Here is a 19,588-nt window from a genome sequence, read left to right as displayed (position 1 = left end):
ACCGCTCAGTTCTTTTAACCCATGTGAAAAATAAATAAAAAAGATGAACAAAACATTAAAAACAGAGCTTGGATATGCATAACTGATTGACTTTGCTCTACAGCAGAGAGTAACACAATGCTGTAAACCAACTGTACCTCAGTAAGATATTTAAAAAAAACAGAGTTTGGAAAAATGATACAAGGACCTTTCTATAAAGATAAACCAAGGACATAATGAGTCTGTTAAGCGAATGACAAAGAAGTTCTCTTTCATGTGAGCTGCCTGGAGCTACGAGGAACTTTCGGGCAGATTACCTGTGAAAGCGTACGGCTTTTCCATTTTCTGCCATTTTCCGCTGGTGTACTGCTTCCCGTTAACGTCCGTTTCCTCAACGGTGATAATCTCGGAAATAGGCACAGCGCAGGCATCTGCAAAGACACCACACCCTCGCTCAGGTCACAGGACTCACCTCAACAGCAGCAGAGCGACTCCACGGCGCTGGGACGTCCCAGAGGCAGAGGACAAGCTCCGTGCCATCTTAAGCCTCGGCGCTACATAAGGCTGGGACCCAGTCCAAGCCATCTGAACACGGGGTGTTTCGTCCACAGGGACCGAAGTGGGCTGCGTCTTCTCAGGCCAGCTCCTGTGCCGAACCCCGGGGAAAGGTGTTCACGCCCCAGCACCTGTGGTTCAGTCTGCTCAGAAATGAAGAGGGAAGGAGGCCTGGGACAGACCAGGACCCTGCAGTGTGCAGGTGGGTCAGGCCCACACCAAGGTGGGGGCAGGGGGCTTGGGGTCCAACCACCCACGCGGGCGCAGGAGGAGGAAGGGGGCGCCTGTGGACACGGGGAGGACAGCACGCAACACCCTCGACTGGAGGGCCAGTCAGCTCCACGGGCCTCAGGTGAGGCCGGACATGAACACAGCCGTGGTAAGCACAAGGCATCAGCCTGTAACCGAACGCGGGGCCAGAAAGACCTCGCCAAGGACAGGACCTGGGAGCAGGGAGGCTGGAGGTCACACCCCCAGCGAGACCAGGCTACGTCCCCCAAGCCCGCCAGCGAAGCGGTTGGGAACCCGTCCACCTTCACACAGAGGCGCTCGGCCACTCCTCGAGGCCCCGGCTGGCTCGGAGGCCTGCGAGCGCGCTGACGGGCTCCGTTTCTGCGACAGCTAAATGAAACGATGGCGCTGTGACACCTGGAGAGAACTTGCATCACCTTTGGCCTGGCGGCCTAAGGAAATCAAGTTACAAGAGCTAGCTCAGACGCCTCGAAGTTCCAAGAGTGGGGTGTCCCCAGGGTTAGAGGTGCTGGGTTGCAGCAGGAAAGGGACACTCTCGCAGAAGAGCTGGAAGCCGGCTGGGCTGACCTGACCCAGGAGAGCCTCCACCCAGGGCCTCCCTCCTGGGCTCTGACTCTCCGAAGCTGTGACCCATCTCATACCCCCTGCTCCCGAGGGGTAGCTGACCCCAGCCTGCCAGCGGTCGGACCAGAGGAGGCTGCGAGGGGGCCGCCCGGGAGAGGAGGGCAGGGACATTCGGGGGTGGAGCCTTGTAGAGGGCCTGAGACTGAGGCACCTTCACTGGGGTGGGGTGGGGGCTCTACCACCCCAACAGGGAAAGATTCCAGTGACTTATCCTCTGCTACACTCAGCTTACCCACAGCTTCATCTGCTGCCTGGCTGAGAAGTAAAACAAAACCAGGTCAGCAGGATTCAGTCTTTCACATGTGCACCGCTTGTCCACGTAACAGACGTGGTGACAGGTTTTTCCCTAAAAAGGGACAGAGATCATGGGGATCTGAACAAGACATCACTATCTGCATCTTGCTTGACCGAGGACGGACAAGCCCAGAGCCCAGGATCCGGATGGAGGCCGTCCTGGGCGAGCCTGTGCCCACGGGGTTTTGTTAAGGCAGGATCCGGATGGAGGCCGTCCTGGGCGAGCCTGTGCCCACAGGGTTGTTGTTAAGGCACTAGGTCACGTCCGACTCTTTGTGACCCCAAGGACTGGAGCCCACTGGGTGCCTCTGTCCATGGGATTTCCCAGGCAGGAATACTGGAGGGGGTGGCCATGTCCTTCTCCAGGGGATCTTCCTGACCCAGGGATCAAACTCACATCTCCTGCTTGGCAGGTGGATTCTTTACCACTGAGCCACCTGGGAAGCCTGGTGGGGAGGGTGGGGGGTTGGCAATCAAAAAGCAGGGCTTGGTGAGTGACGGGCCTGGAACAGGGGCTGGTCCCACCCAGCTCCCTTGGCCCCTCCATCTGCTGGGCGGAAAGTTCAGCCTGAACCTCCCGATGACACGTGGGGCTGGCAGGTGAAGCCGGCAGGGGCTGTGAAAGAAACAGGGTCGCGGCGAGGAGGGCGAGGTCCAGCACAGATGGCAGGCTCCTTCCTGCTTCCCCCACCTGCTGACCCCAGGCCACGTGCCTCGGTGCCTGCTATGTGTCGCCTCGCGTGTGCAGGTCACACCCTCGTCTTCAAAACCCTCCCATCCAGTGAGGGGGCGTCGAGAGTCTGGGAGAGGCCCTGAGTCACGCACAGCTGGCGGGATGACCTGCTCAAAGCCTGTCACTTAGGCTCCGGTGCTGCTCGCTGTGTGTGGCTCCAAGAATCAGTCACGGGCACGGTGCAGGGAAAACGACACCACGGGCCCCGGGTCACCCTGCCTGTGCTGGCGCGGAGGGGCCTCCGGGCTCAGCAGTGCGCGTCGTGTGAACACACATGTGGGAATGGCCGGTTCGCGTCTATAGATTGACACGGGGGGGCGCACCCGGCAGAGAGCCGACGGCGGGAACTGGGGGCACTTTCCTTTTCTGCACTTATTAGCATTTCTCTCCCTTGGCTTGCATTCTGCATAATCCTGCACGGCACACGAGATTAGATAAAAAGTTCAAAGTCTTCCGTGAAAGGGTGAGTGATGTGAGGCAGTGCAGTTGCTTTCAGACCAAATCGACGCCAGCACTGGACTCGCTGGGCAGACAAAGGGCCCGCGCCCACGCTGGCCAGTGCATCTCCCCCGAGCAGCGCCCCCACCCGACCGGGGCCGGCATCCACGCCCAGACGGTGCTCCCCGAGCTGCTCCTGCCACGGCGGGAGGCGCCCTCGTGGTCCCTGGGCCTGCTGTGCCCCGTCGCAGAATCAGGGGCCAAGGCTTGTGGGTGTTCCCTCTCCCTTTATAAAGTCACAACCCAACACCCCCTTTCAAGCAAACTTCTGAACAGAAGATTCTGGAACAGATGCTCAACTCTCTGGGCACCTCCCTGGCCCAGGGCTCCCCCGCCCCCACCCCAGCACCTCTTTGGGGTGGGGCTGTCCATCACTGGAGGGTTTCAGCAGCTCCCTGGCCTTCGGCCACTAATGCCAACCCCCTGCCCACCACCCTGGTTCTGCCAGAGGTTGGCCAGCGTCTCCCACTGCCTCCAGGGCTGGTGGGCTTAGCAACCCTTCTCCAAACAGGGAGCAGAGAGCAAACTGAGGCTCCGAGCCCAGTGCCAACACCTGCTCTGATCAAACAACATTTTCAACTCTGGATAATCGCCCCCCCGCCCCCCTCCCCCGCCACACACATTTACAACAGAAGTTAAAGATTTTCAACCACAGTTCAGCCAAGTCAAGCAGCCTTGCTGGGACGGCAGTCTTATTGGCAGCCTTTATAAAACCTCTGCTCTACTAGATTACTAAAGCAAAGTGACTTTCTCAGGGTGATTTTAAAAATTTCTTGAGATGAAAAAAGGAGTCTGCCTGTGGCAATGGCCACCCGAGGACAGACAGTGCAGTGGGCAGCCCGTGGCCGGGTTGGGCAGATAGCCGTCCCCTACCACACGCCACGCCTGTCCTCTCGGGGACCAAGCCCGGGAGGAGCACTGGGGTTCCCTCCACCCTGTTTCATTCTCAGATAAGACCACTCAAAAGGCAGAAGACCCCCAAGGCTTCCCAACCCAGGCAGGAGCCCCCTGCTCAGCTCTAGGCTCCGGGAGCCCGGATTCAGCGGCCTTCCAGGCTGGCAAGAGATGCGGGAGACGTGAGTTTGATCCCTGGGTTGGGAAGACCCCCTGGAGGAGGAAATGGCAAGACGCTCCAGTATTCTTCCCTGGGAAATTCCATGGACAGAGGAGCCTGGCGGGCTACAGTCCACGGGGTCGCAAAGAGCTGGACATAGCAGAAGCGACCCAGCCTGTGTGCAGGCTGGCAGCACCCACACTGGGTAACAGCCCTGCCTCTCTGAGATCCCCAAGGATACAGGGGACAGAGGCCTCACCATGCTCGTCCCGCTGGGTGTGCATTGAGCCGACGTCGGCCCCAGAGAGAGGCTTTACTCCCGAGGCAGCCGCCCGCAGGCACAGCAAGAAGAGCAAGCCTGAGGCACGCCTCCTTGAAGGCCAGGGGCTGGGGTCCCCGTGGGGAGGAGCTGCAGGGCCTCCGAGGCACGGGGAGCGTGGGGGAAGGCCCATCATCGTGCACGGGGCAACCCGGCCACGGGCTCCACTTGATCGGAAACAGAGGCGCTCAGCTCCCCCCGCGGGTGGAGTGTTCGGCCCTGTGATGTCAAAAGGTCACCGAGCGTACAGCCACTATGGAAGACAATATGGAGAGTCCTTAACAAACTAGGAATAAAACCACCATGTGACACAGCAATCCCACTCCCAGGCCTGTACCCTGAGGAAGCCAAGATTGAAAGGGACGCATGTATCCCACTGTTCACTGCAGCACCGTTTACAGTAGCTGGAACACGGAAGCAACCTAGATGTCCACCGACAGATGAATGGATAAAGAAGCCGCGGTACACATACACAATGGAACATTACTCAGCCATAAAAAGGAACACATTTGAGTCAGTTCTGATGAGGTGGATGAACCCAGAACTTATTATACAGAGTGAAGTGAGTCAGAGAGAGAAAGAAAAATACAGTATTCTAACGCATATATACGGAATCTAGAAAAATGGTACTGAAGAATTTATTTACAGGGCAGCAGTGGAGAAACAGACATAGAGAATAGACTGATGGAGACAGGGAGAGGGGAGGAGGGGGTGAGAAGTGTGGAAAGAGTAACATGGAAACTTACATTATCATATGCGAAATAGACAGCCAACGGGAATTTACTGTATGGCTCAGGAAACTCAAACAGGGCTCTGTATCTACCTAGACGGGTGGGAAGGGGAGGCAGATGGGAGGGAGGTTTGAAAGGGAGGGGATATATGTATACTTACGGCTGATTCATGTTGAAGTTTGATGGAAAACAGCAAAAGTCTGTAAAGCAATTATCCCTCAATAAAAAGATAAAAGTCACTGAGTGGACACTCACGCGGGCCCAGCTGAAGGGTCGGTGGTCCTATCTAGTCTCAACCGAGGCGCTGAGACCAGACACCGCTGATCCCACGCTTCCGGAGGACGACTCGGGCACACGTTGCGCTGTTTGTGCTCTGCGCTGCTTGGAGGACGTGCACGTCGTAAAACAACCTGAACTACTGGGGGCCGGTGCAGCGGACCAGACTCAAACCCGCCGTGCGGCCACCTGACGCCCCCGCCTGTCTGCCAGCACAGGCGTCCCTTGCGCACGGCCCCCAGGCCGCGGAGGCGCTCCCTCCCGGCTCTGCGCGTGTCTGCGTGTGCGTACATCCGTGTGATCTGTACCTGTGTGCGTGTGTGGCTGAAGAGTCCCGGGCCGACAACACCCTCTGCCACGACTTGCTCCAGGCAGAGCGGGCCCCTCGGGTCCTGCTGGACACATGGGGGCTTCAGCTGTCCTCCCAGCTCTGACCAGCCCCTCCGAACTCCTGCCTGGACCCCGACCTGGGCTCACCACACACCCTCGCGCGCCAGCTGTGGCGGAGACGTCCACAGGACCACCACGAAAACCAGCTCACAGCAAGCGGGCTTGGACACAACCTCCGCGAAAATACTCTCCTGTCGTCTCAAACCGACAGCTTCCCAACAATTCGTAGCCACGGCTCTGAACTCACGAGTCACCAGAGTTTAAAACCACAGGCAGCAAGGTGCCTGGGCTTCCCCGGTGGCTCAGAGAGTAAAGAATCTGCCTGCAATGCAGGAGAGCCGGGTTCGATCCTGGGGTCGGTAAGATCCCCTGGAGAAGGGAATGGCAGCCCACTCCAGTATTCTTGCCTGAAGAGTCCCATGGACAGAGGAGCCTGGCGGGCTACAGTCCTTGAGGTCGCAAAGAGTCAGACATGACTGACACACTGGCAAGGTCCCCACTGCACAGGTATCTCACCAGTGCACTTGGGGGACACTTTGGCCCAATGCCACAAGGAAGCCCCTGACACCAGTACTGGGAAGGGATGCTCATGCCCTGCGGGGCCACCCACAAGGCTCTGAGGACTTGAGTTCCGCCACAGCCCGATGGGTCTTGAGCATTTAAGAGAGAAAGTCTCATGGGGCGAGCAAACAGAACCTGCTCTTGCCACCTCCCAGGTGCCCAGTGGGCAGTGCCGGGCACGCTCAGACACGCCTTCACCTGGCCCTCCCGCGTGGGCAAGGGGCTCTGCTGCTGCACACCTCGGGGACGCTGAAAACATCACCGTGAGTGTTCTTTGTCCTCATCCCAATGCGGCTTCACTTCTCCTGGTCTTAAGACTCAATTTGGAATCCAACAGAAGCAAACTGTTTAACTACTCTCTACAGACATTACAGATTTTGAGAAACAGCTCTTTAGGCAACTTGGTCATAAAGAACTAAAGAGCTCCTGTTTATTAAGGACAAGACCATCTTTCCATGGAACAGCATGTACTACCTCCGTGATAAAAGTATTAAGAAAGAAAACAGTTGGAAGTACAGAAAGAACCATGAGTGTCCCAAGAGGTGATGCGGTCACGGGTCCTCACCTGCTGGAGGGCGCGAGCCCGGCAGACAGAACCACCGCTCGCTCACCGGAAGTGCTTCTCCTTGTCGCCCTCCTGTCCTGCTGGGTTAAACTGCGCACGTCACGGTGCTGAAGTTTGGCATTTGTGTGATTAAAGTGCAGCTTAGGATCACATTTTTTAAGTTTAAAATGGAAATCTTAACTGGTATCAGCTTTTGCAATGCTGTAAAAACTAAGCAAATTCAAAATAAAAGAAGACAAAGAAGAGGCAACTTTTTCATAAAATCAAAAAAAAACTCGTTTTAACACGTCTTTGATTTTTGTTTAATTTTATATTATTAAACGTCTTGAAAACCTAATGTCCAGCTACAACCCTCATTTTGGTCATTTTTGTTCATTGACAATGAATTCTACAACTTATCTAACACGTCACAAAGCACAAGAGAAGTAAAGGATGGATTTATAAGGCTTCACTGGAACGTATGATCACAAAGACCTTGCTTGGATGTTAGGTGAGTATGCTCTGGCCACACACTCACAGGGGCCACCACAGTCGCTCAGCCAAGCCACTGGTCCCACCCTTGTTACCTGCCCCCCCAACACGCCAGATACACACACATCCCACCTGGACACACACACACACTCACAGGGGTACCCACACCACATACACACTGAAGCAGGGCGTCCCCTCACCCACAGCCGTGCCCCCCGACTGCAGAATGCAGCACAGGCCACCAAGTGTGGAGGTGAACAGCCACAAAGCCACTCAGAAACTGGCGAAGAAAAAGACCTAAAAAAACCAACAATAATCAAGCAGCCACGCACAGCAAACGGGTGGAGTATCTTTAATGTTGAAGGACGTGAGCTTTCATTTACAACAGTATCCATATCGACGGTATATCAGGGTAGGTGATTCTATTAGGGTTTGCACCTTGCATAAAATCATGCATGCGTGCCAAGTCGCTTCAGTCGCGTCCGACTCTGCGCAACCCCATGGATTGCAGCCCGCCAGGCTCCTCTGTCCATGGGGTTCTCCAGGCAAGAACACTGGAGTGGGTTGCCATTTCCTCCTCTGGGGATCTTCCCGACCCAGGGATCGAACCCAGGTCACCTGCGTTGGCAGGCTGATTCTTTACCACTGAGCCCCCTGGGAAGCCTGCACAAAGTCATACTGGAAGTGATTTCCATTTCCCCAAAGAATGCCGCTCGTGACACCTGCCGACTCAGTGACTCGAATCAGGCCCAGTTCTCTCGCTCTCAGGTCCTTCAGCCAAACTTGAAGGCGCCTCTCGCTGTGCCTGTCGGTCCAGCGTTAAGTTTTCTTCTAATAATAAAGCAATCTATCTTTTAGGGCCATTAGCACAAACCATTAGCAAATATTATAATTGTTAACAACTCAAAACACTGTTCTCCTGTAACACAGTCCTTTCCAGAAATGGACTGAAATTTTGTAACCAAACCTGGGCTGGAAGCCTCAAGGCTTCTGCTGACAAGAGTTGCGGTTCTCTGGCCTCCCCTCCCCGTCCCCAGGGAGTGTGACCTCGCTTGGTGTGACAGGCGGTCACCCTCCCACGTGGTTGGGGGCCGAGGGGCCGCGTGTTGCAGAGGGACCACGGGCAAGGCCGGGGGAGAGGCTGCCCAGGCGGCTCCCGGGACAGCTGCAACGTCCGGCAGCCGCGGTCACTGCCGGTCTCGGCTCTGTCCTGCCCTTCCCAGCGCTGGCCATGACCCATGGACACTGCATGGGTGTCTGAGCTGCGACTCAGAGCAGAAACGTCTCTGCCTTCTATGGGTCCGCTTCTCTTACAAGGTCTCGGATGGCTGTGTGCACACCCACCCAGATGGCGGTGGGCGGGGGCCAGGGTCCCACCAGCCCAGCATCGGGCTGCAGGTGGCCCGGCCACCCCCAAGGCTTTTCTGCATCAGCGCCCGCGATAGGACGGGACTGGGCCTTTCAGGAAACGCTGCTGCCGCACCTGCTCAGGATGGGCTCCTCTGTGGGCCCCCGGGCCATGGGTGCCCTGCAGGCCTTACACCTGCGGAGCCGCATCTGCACACACAGGACGCGGCCGGTCCCCAAGTCCCACCTGCGCAGCTCTGCGCGCCTTCGAGCACAGGCTACCCCGGCCAAGCGTCCCCAGCCTAGTGATCGGGACTGAGAACTCCGGGGGCCTGAGCGGAAACCGCTGGCCACTGGGGGCACAACGCCTGACTCCTGCACCAAGATCCCTGCTCTCCCCACCCCCCCGCCAGGAGAGGCAGTGGGGGCCGCTGAGAGGAACCGCAGAACCTGCATCCTCGCAGGGGCGCACCCCAGGATCTCGGGGTACGGGCTCCAGTAGAGTCCCACCTGGCCCCGACTGCTGCCTCGGAAATGGGGCAAGTCGAGGACAGCTCCCAGGGCTGCGGCCAGGATCGCCTGCGTGAGGTGGCTGCACGGCAGGCTCGAGAGCGCCGGCGTCAGCAGGACTAGCCCAACTCCAGGGCTCTCCCCCCGTGTCTGAGCAAGACGGGAGGCAGACAGTTAACTGAGGAGCCCAAAGCAGACAGCAGCAGGCCAGCTGGCCGGAGTGGCACCCCCGCAGAAGGAACGGGGTCCCAGCAGAAGGAACGGGGTCCCAGCAGAAGGAGTGGGGTCCCCGCAGAAGGAGCTGGGTCCCAGCAGAAGGAGCAGGGTCCCCGCAGAAGGAGCTGGGTCCCCGCAGAAGGAGCAGCCCTCGCAGGCCCTTCCCTGTGTCTCTATCCCCACCTCGGGGGCTTCCCTGGTGGCTCAGCTGGTAAAGAATCCGCCTGCAAAGTGGAAGGCCTGGGTTCCACCCCTGGGTTGGGGAGATCCCCTGGAGAAGGGAAAGGCTGCCTACTCCAGTATTCTGGCCTGGAGAATTCCACGGACTGTATAGTCCATGGGGTTGCAACTGAGCGACTTTCACCTGCACTTATACCTCTGCTCCAAGGGCAGCCTGAGGTCTTGAGCTGCATGCTGGATGCCTGTGTGCTAAGCTGCTTCAGCGTGTCCGGCTCTTTTTGACCCCACGGACTGTAGCGCACCAGGCTCCTCTGTCCATGGGAGTCTCCAGGCAAGAACACTGGAGTGGGTTGCCATGCCCTTCTCCAGGGTGTCTTCCCCACCCAGGGATCGAACCCGAGTCTCTTACATCTCCTGCACCTGCAGGCGGGTTCTTTACCACGAGCGCCACCTGGGCAGCCCAACCCTGCTGGATGCAGAGAAAGAAAGCCCGCCCCTGTGTCCAGAGAGGCTGGAGCACGGCCGGCAGGGCTGGGAGGGCGTCCTGGCTCTGCTGGTGGACGGACATGTGCTGGGCTCCCTCTCGGCCTTCGTGAGCAGAACACACAGGATGCGCAGAGGGGCCTTGGGGGCTGAACGGCCAAGTCTGTCAGCTCCTGGTGCCAGCTGCACCCGTTACCAACACCAGGGAGGCCCTCAGAGGCGTGCCAAGGCCTCAAGAGCTGGGCTGATGTGGAAGCCCCCTCCCACGGCCTTGCCATCTGTGTACAACCAGGCTGAGCACCTGCCTGAGAAAAGAAAATCCTCCAGAGGACTCAAAACATAATATTAAAAATATTAACCAGCACACCAAGAACCAGGCAACCCTGAGAGGCCCGGGGGAAAGCCAGTCAGCAGACGCCCCACCTGAGACGCCCCAGGTGTCCGAGGCGTCAGACACAAACTTCAGCGTGGTCGATAGAACCGGGCTCGGTGAGGTGCTGCTCTGAACGTTCCTAAAGGGAGCGGAAGGAGAGAAGTTCCTAGGACAAAAAGAGACGACTAGAAGGAGCCAAATGGAAAATTTAGAACTGAAAGGACAGCATGTGAAATAAAACAGCCACTAGCTGGGCTCAGCAGTGGAGCGGCTGTGACAGAGGGAAGTCAGTGAAGCCCCACAACTCAGTAGGAATAACCTGCTCTGAATAACAGACAGAAAAAATATGGTAAAGACGGCCCAGGGACCTTCTGCTCTGGGATGAAGGGCGAGACTGCTCCTCCCTGGAGTCCCACGTGGCAGTAATGCCCAGAGACTCTGGAAGGCAGGTGGGAGGAGGGAGCTGACCTGGGACCTCGGGGCCAGGGAAAGACGGCAGAGAGTTCCCTGGGTTTCTTCCTGCCCCACGTTATCTCAGATTTGAAGACTTCAACAACTGGAAATGCCAACGGGTACAAACAAAAAACTCCACCCAAGGTCACTCTCTCTGGCCAAAGGACCAGGGGCAGGAGAGCCCAGTAAGACGAGAAATTTCTGGACAAGAACTGCCCTCCTCCAGCAACACACAGAAAACCTGCCCCCACCCCCCGCCTGCAAAGTCTGCCTGGAGTCTAGACATCTGCCCTCCAGGTGGAGGCGGGCGCCTGACACTCCCCAGCAGGGTGGCGTGAGGGAAGCCAGCACTTTCATCCCAGCGGGTGGCGAGCCTCACGCCCCACAGGGGTCAGTGGAGATGAGGAGGGAGTGGACTTCCACCGCCTCCCAGCACGAGTGGGGTGCCCCTCACCTTCCTTGCTGGGCTGGTGTCAGGGGACCAAGGGGAGAGTCAGAACTTGCACCTCCACCAACCTCCAGCCACCCTCCACGGTGCGCAGTCACAGGGCATCCCTACCCTTCCAGCCAGGAGGTCTCAGTGGAGGCCAAGCGGGGGGTTCACCCAGCAGCAATGAGGCCCAGGGGAACCTGGACTTCTCCGATCTGGCGGTAACTAGTCCCCCCTCCTCCCTGACGGCGCAGCGTCAGAGAAAGCCAGCTGTAAGAGGAAACTGAAATAAGATCCAAATTTTCATAACGTAAACAAGACAGAAATGTCCAGGTTTCAGCTGAAAATCAATCACCATGCCAAGAACCGGGAAGATCTCAAAATGAGAGGAAAAAAGGACAATCCCTCGATGCCAAAACTGAGATGACAAAGATGTTGGGGTTATCTCACAAGGATTTCAAAGCCGCCACGATGAAAATGCTTCACAAACAACTACACACTTAAAATAAATGAAGACATATAAAGACTCAGCGAAGAAAAAAGTCTTAGCAAAGAAATAGACGATTACAAAGAAGAACCAAATGAAAATTTTAGAACTGAAAAAAATACAATAACCCAAACAGAAAACAAATGGGTGAACTCAACAGCAGCATGGAGACAGAGGGAAAATCGGTGAACTGGGAGATGGGACAAGAGAAATTACTCCAGTTGAGCGACAGAGGAAAATAGTTTTTAAAAAGCAACAACAGTGACAATGAACAGAGCCTCAGGGACCTGTGGGGTCACAGCAGAGGGCCTAGCGTGTCGCTGGAGCCCAGAAGCAGAGAGGGAGAGGGGACGACGAAGGGCTCAAGAAAGAACAGCTGAAAACTTCTCAAAAGTGTCGACAAAAGGCATAACCTCAAATATCACTAATTCAAAGAAATCCAGTCCAAGGCACATCCAAGTCTGGATTCCAAAAATCAAGCACAAAGAAAAGAATACGAAAATTAACAGTCGAAGAGAAACAACCCTTCACCTACAGGGAGAAGAATTTTGAAAGACAGTGGATTTATCCTCAGAAATCATGGAAGGCAGAAGCACAATGCTTTTCCAGTGCTGAAAAGAAAAGAATCTTATACCCAGCAAAAATATCCTTTGGGGATTAAAGGAGAAACCAAGACATTCTCAGATGAAGAAAAACGAACAGTCTTGTTGCCAGCAGGCCGGTCCTAAAAGAACAGATACAGGAAGTAGAAATGATAAAAGAAGACTCCCTGAAAAGAAAAAGAAAACAGAAGAGAGAATATAGTAAGTAAAGATACCTGCAATCACAACAGTGTTTCCTTCTCCTCCTGACTTTCCTAAATCATGTTTGAGGGTTGAAGATAAAGCTGTAACACTAATGTGGTTTTAAATGCATGTGGAAGAGATAAGACAATTTTACTATAAAACGGGAGACTAAAGTGATGCAGAGAGAGGGCAGGTTTCTGCACTGCCTGAAACTGGCACAATGACAACTCCACTAGACTGGGGTGAGACTCGTACTCACAGACCAACACCGAGGGCCACACACAGAGCTGCACTCAGCAGTGTGGACATCTTAGCACCACAAACCGCTGATTCAAAAGCAGGTGGAGACGTACAGACAAATCGGTATGGATCCTAAAACAGACTTTTAAGCAATTCACAGGAAGGCAGGAAAAAGCAGAGAAATGAAAGTTAAAAAACAAAAGATTAAATGGCAGATTTAAGCCCTGATATATTTACATTAAGAAGACACAGGTTGGCATAGATGATTAAAAAACACGAGTCAACCCTACAGAGTCTAAAGAAACTCACTTCAAACCTAAGGGTGTAAGCAGGTTGAAAGTAAAAGGACTGAAAAGACACGTGGAGCAGGCGTGGCCGTGTCACCCCGTAAAGTGGACTCTAGAACAGACAGAACAGTCAGAGGCAAAGACAGGCGCTACACAACGAAGAGTCGACCAGAATGAAGGCTCAGGGATCCTGACCGTGCACGCGCCAAACGACGTGGCAGGAAAACGCGCAGGGATGAACAATGGTTTACAGCAGGGTCGGCAAACTGCAGGCCAAATCCAGCATGCTGCCCCCCTTCTGTAAACAGGTTTCTTGGCACGAAGCCACGTGCATTCACTCACACGCTGCCTACAGCAGCTTTTGCACTAAAGCAGCAGAATTGAGAAGCTGGGGCCCACAAAGCCTAAAGTATTTGCAACCTGGCTTTTTCTTTTTAAAATTATTTACCCACTGATCTGATCTCTGGCTGTGCTGGGTCCTTACTGCCGTAGGGGCTTTCCTCCAGCTGCGGGGGGCGGGTCTCTCGCTGCGGAGCACGGGGCTTCGCGGTGCCTCAGCGGGTGAGCTCAGCAGTTGCGGCTCCCGCGCTCCAGAGCACAGGCTCAGCGGCGGTGGTGCGCATGCGCAGTTGCTCTGTGGCCTGTGCGGTCTTCCCGGATCAGGGATGGAGCCTTGAGTCTCCTGCATTGGCAGGCGGGTTCTTTATCACTAAGCCACTTGGGAAGCCCTGTCATCTGACTTCTTGAGGAAACATCTCGACCTACTTTGGAGTAACAAATAAAAGTTACCCTTGGAATTATCTCAGTAATTACATTATTTATGACCACATCCGGCTACTCTGAAGCCACGTAATCTGACCATAGCTGAGGCAGGTGCCTAGAGAGACGGAGGGCAGGCAGAACGGCTGTTTTTCTGACAGCTGCTTTTCAAAACCACAAAAAGCTGTATGTCTCTTCCGATAGTGAGTCATACGCAAATCTGGAAAGATTTTTTTTTTTTCTGAAATAGGTAAACAAGAGCCATTTATTTCCTATTCAAATATACTGAGATGCCTATCTAACTCTGCAGGTTGCTGGCCTCACATAATCTGATATCATCTGCAGCACTTTTGACCTCATCACCGGGCATAAGTAAGACGTATGAGGAGACACTGAAACACGGGGCTATAGGATTTGTGGGGCGAACAGTTTAGGGGATTCTGTAGAATTTCTGGGTTCTACCCAAACCATTCAGCTTCCTAGCCACTCCCAGTGGTTTTAAACTCACTCCTTTAGAGAAAAGGAAAGATGCTTGGACAGCAAGCAGCCACTTCCCCCCACGCTCTCCACCAGTGGCCCAGTCGTCCCCCACGGTTGGGGTCCAGTCCCCAGCTGGCCGCCACTCACCGCACAGCCAGGGACGGGCCAAACCTTGCCTCCCACAGACAGTCACTCACACGGAGCTCGGTCCACACCTGCTGTTTGCACAGACACGTGAGGCCCTCCGGGAGGACGGGGAGGAGAAACAAGGGAGGAGCCTTCCCACACTGGATTCCGCCCCAGGAGCAAGCACAGGGGAGATAAGAGATCGTCCTAAAAAAGAGAACAGGGAAAACCCGTAACACACAGCAGAAGGAAACAGCTCTCAGAGAGGGACAAACAGCTGTACAAACAAAAAACCCAAAGACAGACGAGGGAAGGCAAGGTGCCGGCAGAGCTGGGCCCCGAGCCGAGGTAAGATCTGAACACAGTGGTGGGGAGACGGGCGCTGTCTTGTGGGGACTCAGGTCTGGCTCAGCTGGGGCCTCAGGAGTCAAGGAGGAGCCCTGCAAGTGAGGCAGGCACGGGCAGCTTGCAAGCTAGTCGGCAAGCTGCCCAGCACGTGAAAGAATCTTCTAGAAGGGCAAGCATCCCAGGAGGAGGGGGTGACGGGGAGAGTGCCTAGCCGTAGACTTTGGGGCCGTATTAGATGGGCTTCACGGTGCTTTCCAAACTTCCATCCGACACCTTCCGTCAGAAGGTGCTCGAGGGAGGGGACACAGTGAGCAAAGATGGACACGGCAAGCCTGGGGGCAGGGCCGCAGGACACGCCTGAACTGGCCTGTGGCTTAAAGAGAACCACACAGGAGCGGAGAGCGTGGAGCCCTGATACCGGCCGGGGCACACAGACCTGGGAGCCGGCTGGCTGTCTCCTGTGGGCTGTGCCAGAAACTTGGAACCAGAGCTCAGGAGAAACTGGGACGGAGGGTGACTCAGTAGGAGAACCTGCAGGGCGCTGAGATCAGGAGGGCGAGATAAGATCCCCAAAGTGAAGCCACCTGGTGTGATCATTCGCTCAGTCCTGTCCGACTCTTTCAGACCCCATGGGCTGCAGCCCACCAGGCTCCTCTGTCCACGGGGACTCTCCAGGCAACATTACTGGAGTGGGTTGCCATGCCCTTCTCCAGGGGATCTTCCCCACCCAGGGGGTCTTCTTCATTGCAGACAGATTCTTTACCATCTGAGCCACCAGGGAAGCCCGAAGCCACCTTACCTTGGACCCACACACATGTTCACAAAACAGCACGTGAAAGGCAGAGAGCAACTAGGTTCTCTAGAAATGTCTGCTGTGCAGAAACCTAGACCAATCGAGAAGATAAATAAATTGGGTCGGGGGCAGAAAGCAAAAAAACTGTCATCAGTACCTTAACACACACACAGATAATATATCTCCTAAAGTATAAAACATCGTTTCTTAAATACTAGCCTTTTTTCCTTAGGCTAGATGTTCAAACATGGCAAATTCACCGAATTACATCCTTAAAATGTGTTTCATTGCATGCAAACTACGCCTCGATAAAGCTGATGTGAAAAAAATCATGTTTTAAGAGAATAAACAGTTACACGCACATTCACAGAGACCAACAGCAAATATTTGCTCTCGAGGGTTAAGACTGCGGGTGATTCTCTCCCTGTGTGCTTTTCTGTGTTTTCTAGATTTTATTAAACCAACATGAGTTACTTTCATAAGCAGGAAAAAAAAATTAGTTTTAAGTATCTGTGGCTTGCCTATGTTTCCGTGGGCATTGCACAGGGGTGTTGGACTGTAAATACAACAGTAACTTGTACAAGGAGCTTCCCAGCAACCCGGGACGTCCTCGATGGGAGAGGGGAAAACTTCTGGAGGAGGCTGGGCACAGCCCCACCCCCACCCCAGGGTGCCCACGCACACACACACACGTGTCCCAGCACCAACCCTAAAGGAACACTTCCAGAGTCTCTCTGAGAGTGTTTCACCGTGGCCCTGGGGTGCAACTCGGATCCAGTTTCAGCCTGTTTCAGGTTCAGCTAGCTCGAGCCGCTGTGAGAAGGCTGGTCTGCGTTTCCTGTTTTCAGTCTGCCCTACTTCCGACCGGGCTGGTGCCGGGGAGCCTCACAGCTTCCTTAAGAGAGCAGCCCGCGCGGGGTCCAGAAGGCGCTGCCGCCCGGTTCTTGGTCCTACCTTTGCTCTCAGCACCCCACTGAGGTGGAAGGCTGGGGCTGGATGAAAAGCCGGCTCCCTTTTGTGCATTACATACCATCCATCGAAACCCACTCACAACCTCCACGTTTCCCCTTCTGCGAAAAGCGACACTGGGGAAGCTGTGCAGGCCAGACACAGCGGCCTCACCCGGTGCCCACAGTGGCCCCAGCCCTTGGTCCGTCTTCTAAGGTAGTCTCAATTCACTCGGCCTGATTCTGCACAGCCCTCCACCTCTCTTCACTCCCCGACCAGGACACCATCCACCACGCACTCAGGCACACCTGGGACCGTGGCGGGCCGGGCACTGCCACTCTGAAATATCCCCTGCCCTCAAGCGTGGGGTCATCTCTCGGGCCTGGCTCCTCTCGGGGTGCACCTATGAGGAGCCCCCTGAGCTGCAGCAGCTGACCCAGGGCCTCCTCAGGGTGGTGGGTGGCACGGGGTGGGGAGGCAGGGCTCCTATAGTGCCAGCCTTTCCAGGGGAGGGGGTACCCATCTCTTGCACGTCACTCAGGAAAGCTCTGGATGAACCCATACAAGAGGGCCTTCAGGGTTTGCGAGAGGGAAGCAACCACTGTTTCAGGAAAGAGGCGGGCCACTGTGCAAGTGAGGAGCTCGGAAAAGCAAGCGGACCCAAAGTGCACAAAACCCAGGATCTGCGGGCCAGAAACCATGACAGCTGGCCGAGGATGCCAACGCTGAAAGCCAGCAACGCGAGTCCCCCATCCAGACACCCCAGACGGGTGTGGCCCATTTGGTGTCCACGTGGCTGCTGAGGCCTAAACGAGGCCACGGCACCTGGGCACAGTGGCTGAAATCGGACCCACCACGCTTTACACGCCGGTTCAGCCACTAGCCGGCCCGGTTTCTCACACTCCTGCGGCTCGGGCTCTTCATCTGTAAAGTCCAGAAGAAGCTGCCCGGCAGGAATGTGCCGCGTGTGAATGTGATACAGGACAGAGCACGTGGCTGCACCAAGAGCCCCGTGAAATGGCAATGCTCCATCCCGAAGCAGAGATTCACAGGAAGCTCAGACGCCCTCGGGGCCAGGCCAGGGGAGACCTAGACCTGGGCCCTGCTGCGTGGTGCCAGGAGCCTAAGGCTGGCATTCTAGGATGACACTTCTTCCCCAGGGGACCACAGAAAGCTGGTGGAAGGGTGAAGTCTCAGACCGCTGGCCTCAGAGTGGCTCTCTGCAGACCATGCTTCTGGTGACCCCCAGGCTGCAAACCAGGAGTCCGAGCCCACCCTGACCCTGGCCCCAGCAAACTAGCGGGTCTGCCCACCCCTCCCACACCAGCAGAGCCATACAGCCTCAGGGACGAGAAAGCCCCCACAGACCCAGTACAGCACCCTGACTGCCCCAAGGCATTGAAAAGGCATCCCAAACTCAGCAGGTCCACGAGAGAATCCCAGCCTACCCTGCACCCCCCAAATTAAAAACTAAACCCCCGCTCATGCTGCAACTCCAGTAAGCACAAACCTGGACCTCCGTTCCGCTGGCCCTCCCCATCTAAGCGGACAGATCCAGTCCTGCTCAGTGCCCCTCTGCCGGACGAGGCCAGCAGCCTCCCGCCTGCAGTTCCCTGGCCCGCCTCTGTCTGCTCCCCGCTGGGCCCACGGGGTGCCTTTCACCCAGTGAAGATGGATAAAGCTTTCCAGAGGTCCCCACCTCAGCCCCTGCCACCCAAAGAGCCCCGGCCCCCTTCCCCACCTCCCGAGGCTCCCCGCCTTGGGCGGGCCTCCGGGCCAGCCTCTGGCCGTGGCCCCTGTGGCCCTGCTGCCTGGGCCGTCTCGCCAGAGGGTGCCTCTGCAGGGCCCTGGTGGTGTGCCGCCTGCAGGTGACGAGTCCCGGGGCCCCTGCCACCACCCACTTCTCGCACGCCCACGCCCACCTGTCCTCCCCGCAGGCCTGTCTCTCCTTCAGACGGACACGGCTCCACTGCAGCAGGGGCGCCCTCAGGGGTGCTGAGCCCGGGCGAGCACGCTGCCCTTCCCGCCACAACAGGCCCTCCATAAAAACTTGCTGAAGACAAGCCAATGGGATGGAAACACCCACACTCTCCAGTCACTAGAAACACACCTAGACTGGCCAGGCCCCCGCTGCCTCTGCCAGGGAGGCCTCCCGGCTCTCACTATCCCCCCAGGTAACCGCCCTCCTGCCCAGGGTCAACAGACATCTCCTCCATAAGCCGCTGCCCATCCTCCTGCCGCAGGGCAGCTCAGCAGGGGACCCACTGGCCCCTTCTCCTTGGGGGCAGACAGTGCCCTTTTCAGTTAAACCAGGGCTTCCCCAAGTTGGAGGGCCTCTGCAGGTCGTGTGTCCAGCCTGTTGCAGCAAAATGCACAACCCCTTCCCCCGTTCCCCACCCCCCAGGGAGCACATCCCAGACTGAAGGTCACCAGCGCTTGCTTTACTGCGGGGACAGGGACTCCGACCCCGCTCTGGATAGGGTTAAACTGACACCGGGATGGGGGCGCCGGCACCACCTCGGGCGGGGTCCCTCCGTCACAATCGATCAGAATGGTGCCCTTCAGACGCTGGCAGGCGGGGTCCCAGAGAGGCGGTCCGTGCGATCCGTCCGGGCGACACCTCCTGGGCCGCAGACCTCCCCGGCCTTCACGATCCCTGCGTCCCTCGCCCTCGGGGGTCGCGTCCCCGCCGCCCCCCTTCACCCCGGCTCTCCGCAGCGCCGGCTGGCTCTTTGTCATCCAGTCCCGGCCCTTCCCCGCTCACCGGCCTCCCCGGGGCCCCTTCCCCCCTACCGCAGCCCGGCCGAGCCGGCGGGCCGGCGGCGACACTCACCCGCGCCCGGGTCCCCGGCTCCGGGCCCGGGGCTCCGCCACCAGCGCAGCAGCGACCGCGCGGGGTCCAGGCTCACGGCGCAGCGCTGCTGCTTCACCCAGAGCACCGAGCGCAGCGGCTCCGCCGCCCCCATCCCGCCCGGCGCCCGGGGCGCCGCCTGCTCGGCCGGGCTGGGGGCGCTCGCGGCGCCGAGGGGCGCGGGACCGTT

General features: G+C 56.8%; 1 protein-coding gene across 1 annotated transcript in view; it reads right to left on the bottom strand.

Annotated features, from left to right (window-relative positions):
- The window catches only part of CERK (ceramide kinase), a 36,121-nt gene extending 16,579 nt beyond the window's left edge, over positions 1-19,542 (bottom strand). The window contains exons 1-2 of the mRNA XM_040234528.1: positions 19,381-19,542; positions 297-410 (exon numbers count right to left, since the gene is read on the bottom strand). Of these exons, the coding sequence (XP_040090462.1) occupies positions 297-410; positions 19,381-19,513 (247 nt within the window). The 5' untranslated portion in view covers positions 19,514-19,542. The remainder of the gene's footprint in view (positions 1-296; positions 411-19,380) is intronic.
- Between the last annotated feature and the right edge of the window lie 46 nt (positions 19,543-19,588).

The sequence above is a fragment of the Oryx dammah genome, unplaced genomic scaffold (assembly GCF_014754425.2).
Source record: "Oryx dammah isolate SB20612 unplaced genomic scaffold, SCBI_Odam_1.1 HiC_scaffold_29, whole genome shotgun sequence".
Classification (NCBI taxonomy): Eukaryota; Metazoa; Chordata; class Mammalia; order Artiodactyla; family Bovidae; genus Oryx; species Oryx dammah.
This window is presented reverse-complemented; position numbering and strand designations above follow the sequence as displayed.